The sequence below is a fragment of the Staurois parvus genome, unplaced genomic scaffold (assembly GCF_062004578.1).
Source record: "Staurois parvus isolate SC_StPar_1 unplaced genomic scaffold, SC_StPar_1.0 ptg000203l, whole genome shotgun sequence".
Lineage (NCBI taxonomy): Eukaryota > Metazoa > Chordata > Amphibia > Anura > Ranidae > Staurois > Staurois parvus.
In genome coordinates, this window is record NW_028317999.1 from 159,313 (window position 1) to 177,362 (window position 18,050).

Here is an 18,050-nt window from a genome sequence, read left to right on the forward strand (position 1 = left end):
CCATCCCAAAAATGGGAGGAGGAGCCTGGGAGCGCTGGGAGGAAAGTGACAGGGATATGGGCACACAGTGGCACCCCCTTGTTGAGAACCAGCAGAAGTACAGATACCTCAGTGTTGCATAAAACAAAGATCTCAATATAAACATAACAATCTCAACAATTTACGGTACATTTAATCTCATTCGAGTCAGTTAACATTTCCAAAATAATAAGGCAAAGGATGTTTACAGGTTCAGCATATCAATATGCCCTGCACGTTATTTGGACAAAAAAAACACAATTTATTTTTCACACCCTTCTGACACAAATCCCTCTAGAGATGGTTTGAAGCTGATAACATCATTGAGGCCTGGGGGAGGTGGCTTTTAAAGAGACAATCCATCATGTCTCCTGTTGTAATAGTATTTTATTCCAACCCCCCCCCCCCACTAGGATGGATCCAATCTAAAATCAAAAACGAGATTCGGGGCATTCTGCCACCATGCACATCTCTAGTATGTCAACCTAAAGGTAGGTCCGGATTCAAAGATTTCATACTAGTGATGTTGCCAGTACGCACATCTCAAGAATCCTAATTTGGTCTTTCCTATATAAAAAGCCCCACACTCACAAAAAAGAAAAACCACCCCAATTGTCTTACAGTTCGCAAAATGTTTAGGCCTGTACAGGTTCCCATTCAGTAACAGTGTTCTTATTAGTGTTCATATATTTGTGATAGGAACAACCCCCACATGTATAAGTCCCAGGATTTTTTTACAAGGATCTTTCCTAAACTTGCAAACAAGCTCGAACTAGATGGTCTTTAAAACCACTTGCCTACTGGGCACTTATACCCCCTTCCTGCCCAGGCCAATTTTCAGCTTTCAATACTGTCGCACTTTGAATGACAATTGCTTGGTCATGCAACACTGTACCCATAAGAAATTTTTAGCTTTTTTTCACACATATAGAGCTTTCTTTTGGTGGTATTTAATCGCCACTGGGTGTTTTATTTTTTGTGCTATACACAAAAAAAGTTCAAAAAATTGGAGAAAAAAAGTTTTTCTTTGTTTCTATTATAACATTTTGCAAACAGGTAATTTTTTTCCTTCATTGATGTGCACTGATGAGGCTGCACTGATAGGCACCACTGATGGGCACTGATAGGCGGCACTGATGAGGTGGCACAGATAGGTGGCACTGATGAGCTGGCACTGATAATGCTGCACTGATATGCAACAATGATGGGCACTGATGGGTGGCACTGACTGGCGGCACTGCTGGGCACTGATGGGTGGCACTGCTGGGCAGCACTGGTAGGTGGCACTGCTGGGCACAGGTGAGTGGCACTACTAGGCACTGTTGGGCACAGGTGGGTGGCACTGCTGGGCACAGGTGGGCGGCACTGCTGGACACTTGTGGGTGGCACTAGTGGGTGGCACTGCTGGGCACAGGTGGGCGACACTGGTGGGTGGCACTGCTGGGCACTGATCATCAGTGCCCTAATGATCGGTGCTGATCTGTCCTCTGATAATTGAGGGTTATCGGCAGTACTTTCCTCATGCTGTGACAGCGTGAGGAAAGTGCAGCCGATAATCGGCAACTGCATTTACCGGTGATCTGCTGTGTCATTGGACTTTTACCACATTACATGATTAGCTGTGTCCGTAGGACACAGCGATCACGGAGATCGCTGGGTGCGTGCCCCCAGAACTGGACAACTGCACTGTAGCCGTTATTCGGCTATAGCGCAGTTGGTAAGTGGTTCTTGCTCTACAGTATGTAAAAGCTGGAGTCTTGGGATCGTGAGAACTGATAGTTGGATCCGTTTGTGGTATGTGACAATATTTGTGAGTTATCTTTCCAACAGTGTTGTGTTGTTTAGTGTAGCGAGTGATAATGCGTAGTTCATTGGATTTTTTGATTTTTTTTTAAAAAAAAAGAAGTTCTTGTCTAGTTTTTTGCTTGGCTCTGTTAAAGGTTTTTTTCAGACATGTAGGTGAATAACCTCTTTCTAATAGCCTATTTCTAAGACCGGCTGCTTCTTTATGGAAGGTTGCCTCAACTGAACAGTTACGCCTGATTCGGAGATGACTATATGAAATAGAATGAACTAATGAATGTGGGTTTGAGCTTTTTGCATGTAGGATGGTGTTCCCCGTAGTTGGTTTTCGATTGAGGCCACTAGATAGGTCTCCTTCAGTATTTTTATTAACAGTTACATCTAGAAAAGTTATACTTGTGGGCAGGGGCGGACTGACCATTTGGAAACTCGGGCACTGCCCAAGGGCCCGGGGTCAGTAGGGGGCCCCATGAGATGCCCCTGGTACCTTTTTCATAGGCTTTTTTCAGTTTGGGCAAGGACACAGGGGCGCCATGATCCCCTATTGCCGGGGGGCCCCATTTGTTGTCAGTCCGCCCCTGCTCGTGGGATTACAGCACATAGTAAACACAGATTGAAATAATTCTTATTCATTGCTTGTATGCATTCATCTAGTTTACCCAATGGCCCCCTCCTTTTAGATATTGTAATACATTTTGCTATTTTACCTCAGTACTTTTTGAGTTGCCCTTAAAGTACCATAACTTTATTGTTGGGGGTGCTCTATTTTTCCACTATACTTTATGATGTATGCAATATTTATAGATTGTGGATGGTGGATTTATTTATTGACCATTCTTCCAGAAATGCATTTGTGAGGTCAGGCATTGATGTCAGATGAGAAGGCCTGGCTCGCAGTCTCCGCTCTAATTCATCCCAACGGTGTTCTGTCGTGTTGAGGTCAGATCTGTGGAGGCCATTCAAGTTCCTCTACCTGAAACTCCTTCATCCATGTCTTTATGGACCTTGCTTTGTGCGCTGGTGGGCAGTCATATTGAAACAGAAAGGGGCCATCCCCAAATTGTTCCCACAAAGTTGGGAGCATAAATTGTCCAAAATGTCTTAGTATGCTGATGCCTTAAGAGTTCCCTTCACTGGAACTAAGGGGCCAAGCCCAACCCCTGAAAGACAACCCCACACCATAATCCCCCTCCACCAAACTTTGCACTTGGCACAATGCAGTTAGGCAAGTACCGTTCTCCTGACAACCGCCAAACTGAGACACGTCCATCGGATTGCCAGAGTAGCATGATTCATCACTCCAGAGAACACGTCTCCACTGCTCTGGAGTCCAGTGGTGGCGTGGCTTTAGGCCACATGAAGTTTGGAGGTCTTTTGCTATTGACTCTGCAGACAGTTGGCGATTTCTGTGCACAGTTGCTGTTGTTCCCAATTGACCGTGGAATATTTAGTAGTAAGGAAATTTAATGGATGGACCTATTGCACAGGTGGCAACCTACATGGTACCACGCTTGAATTTACTGAGCTCCTGAGAGTGAACCATTCTTTCACAAATGTTTGTAGAAGCAGTCTAATTTTATAGACCTGTGGCCATGGAGGTGATTGGAACACCTGAATCCAAAGATTTGGAGGGGTCTCCCAATAATTTTGGCTGTATAGTGTATATTCACACACATACAAACACGACTATGTTTTTCTAGTGTAATAATGTTCATTCTTTTTCTCCTTTTCAGTATAGTGCAGTGGACACAAATCCTTTATCTGTATATGTAATGCAACATGTATGGAATACAATTGTACAGGTAAGATTAAGTTTTCTTCAATAGATGATTGAAATCCTAAACATGTACTCCATATGGCTTGGTAAAACATTACGCATGAAAAAAATCTAAATATTAGAAACCATAATTGCGCATCAGCATGTCCAGTACAAAGACTTAGCTGCCCACAGCTGCCAATGAGAGTTTTTTCCTTTTAATCTACATATCCAGGGCATCATATTGTGTGACAGAAGATACTGCAGCAACACAAATGTGGAAGTGCTAATATGATGAAAGCACATGTCTTCCAGGATGATGATCACTCTGTGAATTCTTTGCCTGTTTGTGTCTGTGCCAGATCTAATTACTGCATCTCCACCAGTGCTAGACTGAGAGACCCAGGGATTGTGGGATATTTAGTGTCTTCAGAGGAAATGTCAGTTCATGCACTAGAGACAGAGGTCATGCATTAACATTTGCAGTGCCATGATGCATGCTTTAATATTGAACACAAAAAGGAACTTCTGATACTGTAGATTCTCTCTCTTATAGGCCATGCATACAGGTCAACAATTTACACTATGAAACTACATGATCAACACACCTCTTATGCAGTTAAAAAACACAAGGTGCATATAGAAAGGTTTATAATGCTCTTAATAGGAGCTAGAGAACTATTAGGTTAGACAGGAAACAGATAGCAAAACAAAATAAGCCAATATCAGACTTTCTGTGCCCAAGCATGGCTTAGTGAATAGTACAGAGCAATAAAATAGATATCTGTTGCCAGGTATTTTTCCCTTGCCGTTTCATTAAAATTATTTCGGTGATTGATAGTTTTTAAGTTGAACATTACATTTGCATTGTATGTAGATGTCGGTGACGTAAAATGAAATTTGGTAAGAAAGTCAAACAGCTTAAAGTAGAACTAAACTCCCAAAATTAAGCAAGTTCCACTTTAACACTTCCCCCTCCTCAGGCAGAATTGCAGTATTTTGTTCCTTTACCATCTACTTTTAACACTTTTTAATTGTTAGTGCCGCCCCACTGCAATTCTTGCCTAGGCCAGAATGGCATGTACTTTGTCCTGGAGCCTCCTAGGATACTTACATTGCATCTCCCAGGGGGCTGCAGGATTGGCTCACAGAGTGTTCAGGGTGGTGGGGGGGCAGGAGGTCTAGAGAGCAGATGCATTGGAGCTGGCTGCCTACCCCTGGAAGAGGAAGCCAGCTCAATTGGACAAAGGTGGCGGCACAAGACCTGCTGTGTGACACCCAAAGGGCAGATCACAGCTTAACACCATTGAATATACTGTGCAGGTGAGCATGTGCTTTGAAGAGCACTATAACACTACAGGTAAGCAAAAAAACATGGAGGAGGTGAGGGGAGTTTAGTACTGCTTTAAGCATAAAAGCATGTCTTTTTAAGCTATACCTGTCCTAAACGGTAAGTGAATGAATAAGTTATTTACCTGTGCATTCCAGCTCTATAGTCTGGCGGTTTAAAGGACCTGTCCTTGTCCTTCAAGTTCCTGTGTATGTGTTAAATGTACATATGAACTCCCCTAGAAGTTTAGCTCTCCTAGCAGCAGAAAAATGCTAAACACGGCAAAATCCTGCATTTAGCACTTGGATGTTTATTCATTTGATTGACCACAGTATTTTTCATTGACATGAATAAACTCCCAAATGCTAAACGTGGCTAGCATTTAGAATAATTTATATGCGTTTATACGCATTTTTGCCGCATTTAGCATTTTTTGGCCAAAACATTCCTCTCCTGATCACAATTTTTCTATGTTCAGGAGACGGACGTTTAACTGCCCCTAAACTGTGCTACTCCTAAACTCTGGTAAAAGCCTATGTGTACATGGACACATAGGCAACACATAGGCTTTCATTAAGTTGATTTTAGGGGCTTTGGCAAAAGGGAGATTATCCCACAGAGGTCAAGAGACAGTATTCAGCTAATTTGCTATGTTATAGACCAAAGCTTTGAAAACAAATAGAGACTATTCCTAAATAAATCCTTCAGCTGGAAAAGGAAAGTGCTCTGCTTAGGGAAGTTCTGGGTTCTTGGCTGCCAGATTCTGTCTGCTGGTGGCCAAGAATGTAAACACATTGAGTACTGTGAGTATTTGGTTGGTAGCAGTGTCGGAGAGACATCAGTGGTCTTAAAGGCCCCTGATGTCTCTTTTAAGATGACCTGTCACTGCACAATACTAACAGAGGGGGGATTTTTAGCCCCCACCTCCCCCCTTGTGATAGTAAGAAAGTGAATTTAAAAACAAATGAAGCTGACTAAAATGAAAAAATATTTACGGGACCTAACCGCCCCTATGTACTTACATAAATATGCGTACTCTCAGGAAGCACGTGTGTGCATAAATAACAGTTGCATATTACATATTGGGTTTGTGCACACATGACTTAGAGGAATAATTGTAGGGCTATTATTTGGTTAACTGAAAACTGATGAGCTGCAAAGGGTTGAAAAGTGTCACGTTTTGAGTATGGTAATTTGTCAGCGTTTCACATGCAGTTTTAAGGCTTGACATATTTGGTATCTGTTTACTCTACACAGTCTTATCTTTTTTAATTTGAAAAAAAAGTTAAATTTTAAAGTGTCTGTGTGCACTAAAATTAGTTTTTGTGTATTTTTTACTGAAAATATAGGCTTGAAGAACTGTTGCGAAAAAAAATCATGCAGCATAAAAATTTGCTATTATCAACTTTTATTTGATAGGTTTTCTGCTTTCAGAAAATTTATCATGTTTAGGGGTTTTGAATAATTTTTCAAACCTAAAACATTCATTTTAATTTTGTGTGAAACAAATCAACATATTTGCCTGTTTTCCAATGGGGAAATGCAATGTACATGTAAAAGGGGGTTAAAGTTATGATTTCTTATTAAATATTATTTTCTTTAGAATTATGGAATATTATATTATGCATTTAACTGTTTTCATCTTTCTTTTTTTCTAGATAGTTCCTCTTTGGATTGCTCCAAATATATTAACTTTCTCTGGATTTTTGATGATATTATTTAATTATATTTTATTATCTTTTTATGATTGGGATTATACAGCATCAGGTAATATTATCTCTCACAAATTATGAATATTCTTTGCATCTATTCTGTTCTTCTCACTATTGCTTTTACGCTTATGTTTTCAGCTGTCTGTTTTTAAGTTAAGAATTAGAGAGATATTATTTATTCAGAAAAAAATTATTTTATTAGTTGAAATGAAATTAATACCAAGGGGCCATTAAAAAAAATAATAGTAAACTTGATTAAAATAAGTTTAAACTGAACCTTAAAACTGAATATTTTCTTTGCTGCCACAAATATTAGAATTGAAGGGAAAAAAAAACCTTCAAAAATAAAGCTTAGACCTCATCCTCTTCTTCAACCTTATTACCAGTCTTACACCTAATCTAAAGACGACACAATAAAGATGGACAGTTCTCAATCATTAAACACAAGGTAAATATTTTTTAGGGTTTTTCGTCAAAAATTTTCTTTTTTGGGCTTTTTAAGTCATTTGTATTTTGGGGATGGGGACTGGCTGTAAAGTGTTCATGGGAGGTCCACTTTAAGTTGTTGCCCAGCGGCAGATTTTATTAAGGTCTGTGGGGGCTCCTAGACAAAACATTTTGTGGGAGCCTCATATTATGTCAAGTTAAGCAAAAATGTATGACAACCTTCATTCATATGGCAATAAGACTTTCAGTGAGGAGGCTTTGAGAAGATCTTGGAGGAGCAGGTAAAGGTATGCATACAACTTTGAGGAGCTGCTGGTTTGGAGACAGGACATTTACAGGATAACAATACTAAAAGTACAGTTATCCTGTAAATCTGTACTCATTATGTACCCGTGCATATTGCAATTCCAGCTGTATTGCCAACATATAAAATAATTGCTGTATCAGAGATGACCATGTTTGATCATATACAGAAATATGGTTTTGTGTGCTTCATATCTGATTTTTATTCCCAGCCTGGCCATGGCTGCTGATGACAGTATAGAAAGTGCATTCAAATTCTGGTTTGCAGTTGTCTGGAACCATTATAGTTCTCTCATGGTATGACAATGATGTAGAAAATGTCAGTCCATGATGCAGATATTTAGTTTGTGGTTAGCTCTGTAAACACTTATACTGGATACACAACAATTTTCCACTTGTATCTCCCTGTTTCTTTGTGTAGTTACCAGTATTTTTTTGTATACGTCATTTTACAGCCTAACCATATACAGCTGGTGCAGGAAAACACAGCCAAATTAACTTTTAGTTCTATTCCCTGTGCTTCTACTTCCGTGCCTATTCTATTGCTTCAACCAGCAACACAGCACATATCAATATTTCATAAAAATGATATAAGATGAATGCAAAAAAAGCATTCAAATATAATTTCAAGTTCACAAATTAATTGTTTTTTTAATCTGTTTTTTTACAGAATTTTAGAACTTTATTGGGATGCATAATGGTTTATGTATTTTCATTCTCTATAGTATTTATAGTTAGCACTAAAAGTGTAATTATTAAATGTTAATATTTTGTAGTGCCATCATCTTCTCATTCAAACAGGGCTGTTCTGAATTTCCTTGTTTTTAGCAGGCATACAGTGCCTTGAAAAAGTATTCATACCCCTTGAAATTTTCCACATGTTGCCATGTTACAACCAAAAACGTAAATGTATTTTATTGGGATTTTATGTGATAGACCAACACAAAGTGGCACATAATTGTGAAGTGGAAGGAAAATGATAAATGATTTTCAAAATTTTTTACAAACAAATATCTGAAAAGTATGGCGTGTATTTGTATTCAGCCCCCTGAGTCAATACTTTGTAGAACCACCTTTCTCTGCAATTACAGCTGCAAGTCTTTTTGGGTATATCTCTACCAGCTTTGCACATCTAGAGAGTGAAATGTATGCCCATTCTTCTTTGCAAAATAGCTCAAGCTCTGTCAGATTGGATGAAGAGTGTCTGTGAACAGCAATTTTCAAGTCTTGCCACAGATTCTCAATTGTATTTAAGTCTTTACTTATACTGGGCTATTCTAACACATGAATGTGCTTTGATCTAAACCATTCCAATGTAGCCCTGGCTATATGTTTAGGGTTGTTGTCCTGCTGGATTGCCCTGTATTTGGCTCCATCTATCTTCCTATCAACTATGACCAGATTTCCTGTCCCTGATGAAGAAAAGCATCCCCACAACATGATGCTGCTACCACTATGTTTTGCGGCGGGGATGGTGTGTTCAGGGTGATGTGCAGTGTTAGTTTTCCGCCACACATAACGTTTTGCTTTAAGGCCAAAAAGTTAAATTTTAGTCTCATCTGACCAGAGCACCTACTTCCACATGTTTGCTGTGTCCCCCACAGGGCTTCTTGCAAACTGCAAACGGGACTTCTTATGTTTTTCTTTCAACAATGGCTTTCTTCTTGCCACTCTTCCACAGAGGCCAGATTTGTGGAGTGCACGACCAATAGTTGTCCTGTGGCCAGATTCTCCCACCTGAGCTGTGGATTTCTACAGCTCCTCCAGAGTTACCATGGGCCTCTTTGCTGCTTCACTGATTAATGCTCTCTTTGCCCAGCCTGTCAGTTTAGGTGAACTGATATGTCTTGGTAGGTTTGCAGTTGTGCGATACTCTTTCCATTTTCAGATGATGGATTGAACAGTGCTTCATGAGATGTTCAAAGCTTGGGATATTTTTTTATAACCTAATCCTGCTTTAAACTTCTCCACAATTTTATCCCTGACCTGTCTGGTGTGTTCCTTGGCCTTCCTGATGCTGTTTGTTCACTAACAAATCTCTGAGGGCTTCACAGAACAGCTGTTCTTATACTGAGATTAAATTACACACAGGTGGACTCTATTTACTAATTAGGTGATCTCTGAAGGCAGTTGGTTCCACTAGATTTTAGTTAGGAGTATCAGAGTAAAGAGGGCTGAATACAAATGCACTCCACACTTTTCAGATGTTTATTTGTAAAAAAAAAATGTAAAATCATTTGTCATTTTCCTTCCACTTCATAATTATGTACCACTTTGTGTTGGTCTATCACATAAAATCCCAATAAAATACTGTACATTAACATTTTTGGTTGCAACATGACAAAAATGTGGAAAATTTCCAGGGGAATTAATACTTTTTCAAGGCACTGTATGCACACATGTGAATGAACTGAGGTAATTACTCATGCCCTTTCCTGCTTAACTGCCATGGCACTCCAAATTAGGTTTTTATCAGACAGAGAAGTTTATTTACTAAAGCTGGAGAGTGCAAAATCAGGCACACTTCTGCACAGACACCAATCAGCTTCTAACCTCAGCATCTTCAATTGAGCTTTGGCAATAAAACCTGATTTTGCACTCTCCAGCTTTAGTCAATAAACCCCAGACAGTCTGAAGGTAAACGGTCTTTGCTCTTTATTTACATTATTCAGAATTCTCTATGCATTCTGTGTTATCGGTGCATACTGTCTAGTGACTAAGAGTTTATTTGTGAACCAGAGTTTTTTTAGGTTACCTCTATAACATTATGAATTACTTGTTATCACTCACTACATCAACTCCCTCCCCTTTGGTCTACCTCTACACAGGCGAATTCCCCTTCAGTCTATAATGAATGCTGCTGCCAAACTCATCTACCTTACCGATTTGACTGGCTTCCAGTCACCCAACAAATGAAATTCATAATTTTAAAAACACTGTCAAAGCTATCCACAACTCTATCCCCAGCTACTTCACAAATCTTGTCTAGAGATAATTATTTATCATAGGTACTTATATAGTGGCGTCAATTTATGCAGCACTTTACATATATATTGTACATTCATATCAGTCCCTTACCCTCAAGGAGCATATAATCTAAGGTCCCTAACTCACATTCATACATACTAGGGCCAATTTAGACAGCATCCAGTTAACCTACCAGCATGTCTTTGGAGTGTGGGAGAAAACCGGAGTACCCGGAGGAAATCCACACAGGCACAGGGAGAACATGTAAACTCCAGGCAGGTGGTGCCGTGGTTGGGATTTGAACCAACGACCCTATTTCTGCCAGGCAGAAGTGCTAACCACTTAGCCACAGTGCTGACCCAATAATATTAAAATATCCTTTTTGATCCTCCTTAGGCCTCCTGCTCTCTAGCTCTCTTGTCACCATTTCCCATGCTCATCTCTTGGACTTCTCCAGAGCATCCCCCTAGAACTCTGAACCCCCGCCTGTACCTCTCCTGCTCTGCCTTCAGCAGGTCCCTGAAAACTCATCTCTTCAGACAGGCATACCCTACCTCCAGCTAGATCTAAATTTTACTTTCTCAAATACCTCATCCCCACATGGCTACTGTTGTATAATTTACCTTTCCATTTGGCTTTAAGCTCTCATAAGCAGGGCCCTCCTGTCCTTCTTGTCTTGAACTGTATTGTAATCGTACTGTCTACTATATGTGCTATATTATATTATTCATATACAGTAATACTAATAGTAAAAATGCATAAATCATTCACATTTTTAACAGATTAAAAATCTGTAATCTATACCATTAACAATGACCACATAACATTGAACTTAATAGTTCCTCTTTAAGAGACGAACACATGAGGAAGACAATAACGTGACAGCGATAGAAGGGTGTGGACTCATTAATGTTCTGTCAGCAGTCCTAATCTGTAAGTGGTTGGTTCTTGATACCAAACAAATTATAATTGTGTTGAATTGAAACTGAAAGTGATGCAGTGTAATGTGAAGTGGCTCATGCTATCAAGGAAGAACCCACTTAATTTTATGCAAAGGATATATTTAATATACATACTTAAAGTGGTTCTAAAGGCTCAAGTTTCTTCTATCTTCATGCATTCTATGCATGAATGTAAAAGACCTTCAGTGTGCAGCAGTCCCTCAAGCCCCCCTAATACTTACCTGAGCCCCATCTCGATTCAGCGATGTCCACAAAAGCCTCAGCTCTCACTCCTGATTGCCTGAGGCAGCAGCGGGAGCCATTGGCTGCTGTCAATCACAGCCAGTCAGCCAATCAGGAGATGGACAGGCAGGGCCGAACCACAGCTGTGTGTGTGAATGGACATGCAGAGCCATGCCTCAGGAGCGCACCTGCTGTGGTGACTCTCAGCAGAAGGGGGGGCATATGCGACGGTACGGGACCCAAAAAGAGGAGGATCGGGGCTGCTCTGAGCAAAACCACTGCACAGTACAGATAAGTATTACATGTTTGTTATTTAAAAAAAAACAATACTTTAATATCACTTTAAGCAGTTTGAGTCCTTTCCCACAAACTTTTGGGAGAATATGTATTTTGTTTCATAAATGTATTCTTTAAGCTTCATTAGTCATGTTTCTGATTTCCAGGTATTGGCAATGAGCATATTCCACACTGGATTTGGATCTCTGCTGCTTTGGGCAACTTTTTGGCTTATGCATTAGGTATGGTATTGATAGCTAATTATATATAAAAGCATTTTTTTGCATATGTTTAATTCCATTTTTGGTGCTTAGTGATCCTGGAAACTAGACTCATTTATGAATGCTCACAGGTAGACACAAAAATATTGATGTACCCAGTTTTTCTAGTGGGAACTCCACCCAAAGGCATATCTTGGTTTAAGTGAAGTGGTCCAGAATTTGATCCAATGCAGGGTCTTCTCTGTTGTCTTGGAGTCTAGTAAGCTCATCGCAGCAATGAACTGAAAAACTGAGCAGCTTGTTTTATTGGTCCATATACAGGTGAAACTCGAAAAATTAGAATATTGTTCAAAAGTTCATTTATTTCAGTAATGCAACTTAAAAGGTGAAGCTAATATATGAGATAAACTCATTACATGCAAAGCAAGATAGTTCAAGCTGTGATTTGTCATAATTGTGATGATTATGGCTTACAGCTCATGAAAACCCCAAATCCACAATCTCAGAAAATTAGAATATTACATGCAATCAATAAAACAAGGATTGTACATAGAACAATATCGGACCTCTGAAAAGTATAAGTATGCATATGTACTCAGTACTTGGTTTGGGCCCCTTTTGCAGCAATTACTGCCTCAATGCGGCGTGGCATGGAAGCTATCAGTCTGTGGCACTGCTAAGGTGTTATGGAAGACCAGGATGCTTCAATAGCGACCTTCAGCTCTTCTGCATTGTTCGGTCTCATGTCTCTCATCTTTCCCTTGGCAATGCCCCATAGATTCTCCATGGGGTTCAGGTCAGGCGAGTTTGCTGGCCAATCAAGCACAGTAATCCCATGGTCATTGAACCAGGTTTTGGTGCTTTTGGCAGTGTGGGCAGATGCCAAGTCCTGCTGGAAAATGAAGTCAGCATCCCCATAAAGCTCGTCTGCGGAAGGAAGCAGGAAGTGCTCCAAAATCTCCTGGTAGACGGCTGCGTTGACCCTGGGCTTAATGAAGCACAGTGGACCAACACCAGCAGATGACATGGCTCCCCAAATCAACACAGGCTGTGGAAACTTCACACTGGACTTCAAGCATCTTGCAGTGTGTGCCTCTCCATTCTTCCTCCATACTCTGGGTCCTTGGTTTCCAAATGAGATGCAAATGTTGCTCTCATCAGAAAAAAGGACTTTGGACCACTGAGCAACAGACCAGATCTGTTTTTCTTTAGCCCAGCTAAGATGCTTCTAACATTGTTTGTTGTTCAGGAGCAGCTTAAAAAGAGGAATACGACATTTGAAGCCCATGTCGAGGATCTGTCTGTGTGTGGTGGCTCTTGATGCACTGACTCCAGCCTCATTCCACTCCTTGTGAAAGTCCCCAACACTTTTGAATGGCCTTGTTAAGATCTGCCAGATGGTGCTGCTGGCTGCCCACTTGACAGACCTACCCAAAGCGTGGAGTCTAAGTCCCGGTCTGTGCTTTCACCAGGGCCCCTGATGGTGGGGATGGACTTGAAACAAACCAGGACCAGGTCACGACCTCTGAGCAGGCCCACCAGTGGCAGGGGGAACCTCTGGGGATGTATTGGTACCGGTAGAGCCAGATGTGAGGAGGACGGCAGGGCCCAGCAGGATAGATTGCGAGCAGTGGTCCCGTGGGAGAGGCGTGGTACAGAATCGGCAGGCGGAGAATCGTCAGGTCACTCGCAGGGTCAGCAGGAGAAGTCAGTCCGTAGATAGGTTTAACAAGCCGGGGGTCAGGATGGGAGAGAGTAGAGTAGTCAGGACAATCCGGGTCAAAATGCAGGAGAGAGTAGAGTAGTCAGGACAATCCGGGTCAAAATGCAGGAGAGAGTAGAGTAGTCAGGGTCAATCAGGATCAAAAACACAGGTAAAGGATTCAGGAACTCAGAAGACCTTGCGGCAATCAGTGACAGTGCAGGGCATCTTTAAATATCGCACCCTGCACTGTCATTGGCTGCCCAGGACGCGCCCCCGGGCTGTCATTGGCCGCCCGAGGCGCGCCCCCGGCTCCCACTGCGCATGCGCGGCGTCCTGTCATCCGCAGCTCGCCGGGACCTAGTGCTTGTATCCCGGCGTGAGCCGTTGCCAGCGCGCATGCGCCGGCCAACAGGACGCCGCGATCCCTGACATTGCCCCCCCTCTACGGGCACCCTCCGGGAGCCCCACTGATCTCTCCACCGCGGATGGCCACGAAAAAACTCCCGGATAAGCCTGGGGGCGTGCACATTCTGGAGGGGTTCCCAAGAGTTCTCCTCAGGGCCATAACCCTTCCATTTTATTAGGAACTGCGTCTGGCCCCCCCTCTTTCGGCAACTGAGAATAGATTCCACCTCATATTCCTCTTGTTCACCTATGGTGACTGCCTCGGGAGGTCTGGATTGGCGATCTGGGAAGGAATCAGGTCTGGACGGTTTCAGGAGAGAGACATGGAACACAGGGTGTATTTTGAAGGATTCCGGGAGCCCGAGTTCATAGGCCACTTTGTTGATTACCCGTTTAATTGGAAACGGGCCAAGGTACTTCGGTCCTAACTTCCTCGAAGGACACAGCATTTTCAGGTTGGTCGTAGCCAACCAAACCTGATCCCCTGGCTGGAGCAACAGCTCTCCTCTTCTCTTTCTGTCGAACGCCTTCTTACTGTCTTCTTGGGCTTTAGTGATGGCCTCCTGAATAGTCTTGTTATTGACAGAAAAGAAATGCAAAACATCTTGAGATGCGGGTACCGGATTTTCAGGCATTAGGTCGGGGAGAAATGTAGGATGATATCCGAAATTGGTAAAAAATGGTGATTGTCCCGTAGCTGAGTGGATCGAGTTATTATAGGCGAACTCTGCAGAAGGCAATAGTGTTAGCCAGTCGTCCTGAAGGTAGGAGGTGTAGCATCTTAGGTACTGTTCCAACGTTTGATTGGTCCTTTCCGTTTGCCCGTTGGTCTGTGGATGGTAAGCGGATGACAGTGACAGTTTGATTCCTAATGCTTCACATAAGGCTTTCCAGAATCTCGATGTGAACTGGACTCCCCGATCCGACACTATGTCCTCGGGAATCCCATGTAGCCTCACTACTTCCTTAATGAATATTCGGGCAGTCTCCGGCGCCGACGGGGTCCTCTCCAGGGGCACGAAATGGGCCATTTTTGAAAAGCGATCCACGATCACCATTATAGCTGTGTAGCCTTGAGACGGTGGGAGTTCAACTACAAAATCCATGGCAATCATTTGCCAGGCCCGTTTGGGAACCGGTAATGGACGCAGTAATCCCCAGGCCTTGCTTCGGGAGGGTTTGTTCCTTTGGCAGGTGGGACAGGACTGGACGTAGCGCTCGCAGTCTTTGACCATGTTTGGCCACCAGAATGAGCGCTGCAGTAGCTCCCGAGTCTTCGTCACCCCAAAATGCCCCGCCATTGGATGGTCGTGGCAGTGCCCCAGGACCAAAGTTTGAACCTCTTCTGGCACCACAATCCGATTTTCCTTCCAAAGCAGACCCTCACGGTTCTGGAGAGGCGACCCAGGTGGGACTGGCAGTCCAACGGAAGAGTCAATCAGTCTGGAGCGAAGTTCCGTTTGCAGGGCGAGGAAGCTTCCGGATGGCAAAATTGTGTCAGGTAACATCGTATCGTCGGGGTCCTCAAACATACGGGACAGAGCGTCTGGTTTCGTATTCTTAGACCCAGGTCGGTACGTTATATGAAAGTTGAACCAAGAGAAGAAGAGAGCCCATCTCGCCTGGCGTGGTCTCAGTCGTTTCGCCGTCCTTAAATACTCGAGGTTCTTGTGATCCGTGAATATTAGAATTGGGTGCGTGGCTCCTTCCAGGAGATACCTCCATTCTTCTAGAGCGGATTTGATGGCCAGGAGTTCCCGATCTCCAATATCATAATTGCGCTCCGCCGGAGTCAACTTCCTGGAGAAAAACGCCACAGGATGCAGTAATTCCTTGGTCCCACTCCTTTGGGAAAGAATCGCTCCTACCGCGTTTTCAGGGGCATCTAACTCCAAAACATATGGAAGAGAAGAATCTGGATGGCAGAGGATGGGAGTGGAAGTAAACAACTTCTTGAGCATTTCGAACGCGGTCTGAGCTTCGGGAGTCCAACTAAAACGGAACCCTTGTTTAGTCAGTTGCGTGATTGGGGAGACCAGCCCTGAGACGTTCCTGACAAACTTTCTATAAAAGTTTGCGAATCCAATGAAACGCTGTACCCCCCTCTTATCAGTGGGCGTTGGCCAATCTAAGATCGCCGTGACTTTCTGGGGATCCATCGCAACCCCCGCGGGAGAGAGAACCAGTCCCAAGAACGTGATTTTACACTGTTCAAAACAGCATTTCTCTGCTTTGGCGTAAAGCCCGTGTTGACGTAAACGTGCTAAGACCCTTGCCACATGCTCCCTATGAGCCTCCAGTGAGGATGAAAATATCAGAATGTCATCTAGGTAAACAACCACGAAGACATCGAGGAAATCACGAAAGACGTCATTGATAAAGTGCTAGAAGGTGGCCGGTGCATTACAGAGCCCGAACGGCATCACCAAATATTCGAAATGACCGAATCTCGTACGAAAGGCTGTTTTCCACTCATCCCCCTCCCTGATGCGAACAAGGTTATAAGCCCCCCGCAGATCTAATTTAGTAAAAATTGCTGCTGATCCTAACCTCTGGAGGAGCTCGGGGACTAGGGGTAACGGGTAGCGATTTTTTACTGTGATCTTATTCAGGTCACGGTAGTCAATACAGGGCCGTAATGATTTATCCTTCTTTTCCACAAAAAACAACCCAGCCCCGGCCGGGGACGTGGACGGGCGAATAAATCCCTTCCGTAGATTGTCATCAATGTACTCCCTCAAAACTCCTGATTCTAGTTCAGATAAGGGAAAAATGCGACCAAACGAAATCTCAGATCCCGGTAGGAGGTCTATGGGGCAATCGTATGAACGATGCGGGGGAAGAATGTCTGCTCCTCGCTTACTAAACACGTCTAGGAAATCGTGGTAGGCCGGAGGGACAACCTGAGAAAGATCCATATCACCATCCATGCACAGGAGAAACCGGGAAGACACGGGCCCTGGGACGTGGCAGTGATCCCGGCAGTACGGTGACCGAAATTGAACCGTTCCCATCTCCCAATCAACCTGGGGTTATGGGCCCGCAGCCAAGGAAGCCCCAGTATGATTGGGAAAAGGGGGGACGCGATGGCATCCAGACGGAGGAACTCCTGATGATGGTCAGCCATCGTGGTAAAAATAGGGGGAGTCTCCTGATCCACTACTCCCGACCTTATGCTAGACCCGTCTGCCAGGAAGATGTTAAACCCCCTTTCTTTGGTCTGGAGGGGAATCTTTTGCCGGTGAGCAAAAGTAAGGTCGATGAAACAACTACATGCTCCCGAATCAATGATTGCGGTCACCGACAGGGTTCTTCCGGGGAGCTGTAAAGACACAGGTATTGCCAGGTAACTAGGTTGATCACCCCTTTCAGTAGGTAAAGGAAAACAGGAAGCGAACTTACTCATTTTTGCAGGACAGGAGCGCACCTGGTGACCAGCTTCCTCACAGTACAGACATAGGTTCTGCGATCGTCTCCTCTGACGTTCCTCGGCCGGTAAAGTGGAACGGGCCAGTCCCAGTTGCATGGGTTCCGAGGTGTCCCCTGCTTCCGTGCTCCGGGTATGGTTCCCTGGGGTTGGAACTGCTTCCCTCGGTGGAATCCATGCCAACCTTTGACCCTGGCTGCTCCTTTCCAGGCGACGCTCTCTCAGTCTGCGGTCAATTTGGATGGCCAACTCTATCAGTTTCTCAAGAGAGTCCGGTAGACCTACTCGTGCTAGTTCGTCCTTTAGCGACTCAGACAGCCCGATGCGGAACTGGTGACATAGTGCCGCATCGTTCCATCTGGTATCTCCCATGCAACGCCTAAAGTCAGCCGCATACTCTTCGGCTGCCCGGCGGCCTTGCCGCAGAGAGTATAGCGTAGCCTCTGCAGAGGCAGCCCGATGGGGGTCGTCATATAGGACGGCCATGGCCTGAAAG

At 43.5% G+C, this 18,050-nt stretch overlaps 1 protein-coding gene across 3 annotated transcripts in view; it reads left to right on the forward strand.

Moving 5' to 3' along the window:
• Positions 1-18,050, forward strand: part of LOC149461400 (ethanolaminephosphotransferase 1-like) — a 97,762-nt gene that overhangs the window by 29,119 nt on the left and 50,593 nt on the right. For all 3 annotated transcript variants that reach the window (XM_089678310.1, XM_089678312.1, XM_089678313.1), the window contains exons 2-4: positions 3,555-3,623; positions 6,566-6,674; positions 11,964-12,038. In XM_089678310.1, coding sequence (XP_089534436.1) covers positions 3,555-3,623; positions 6,566-6,674; positions 11,964-12,038 — 253 coding nt within the window. The remainder of the gene's footprint in view (positions 1-3,554; positions 3,624-6,565; positions 6,675-11,963; positions 12,039-18,050) is intronic.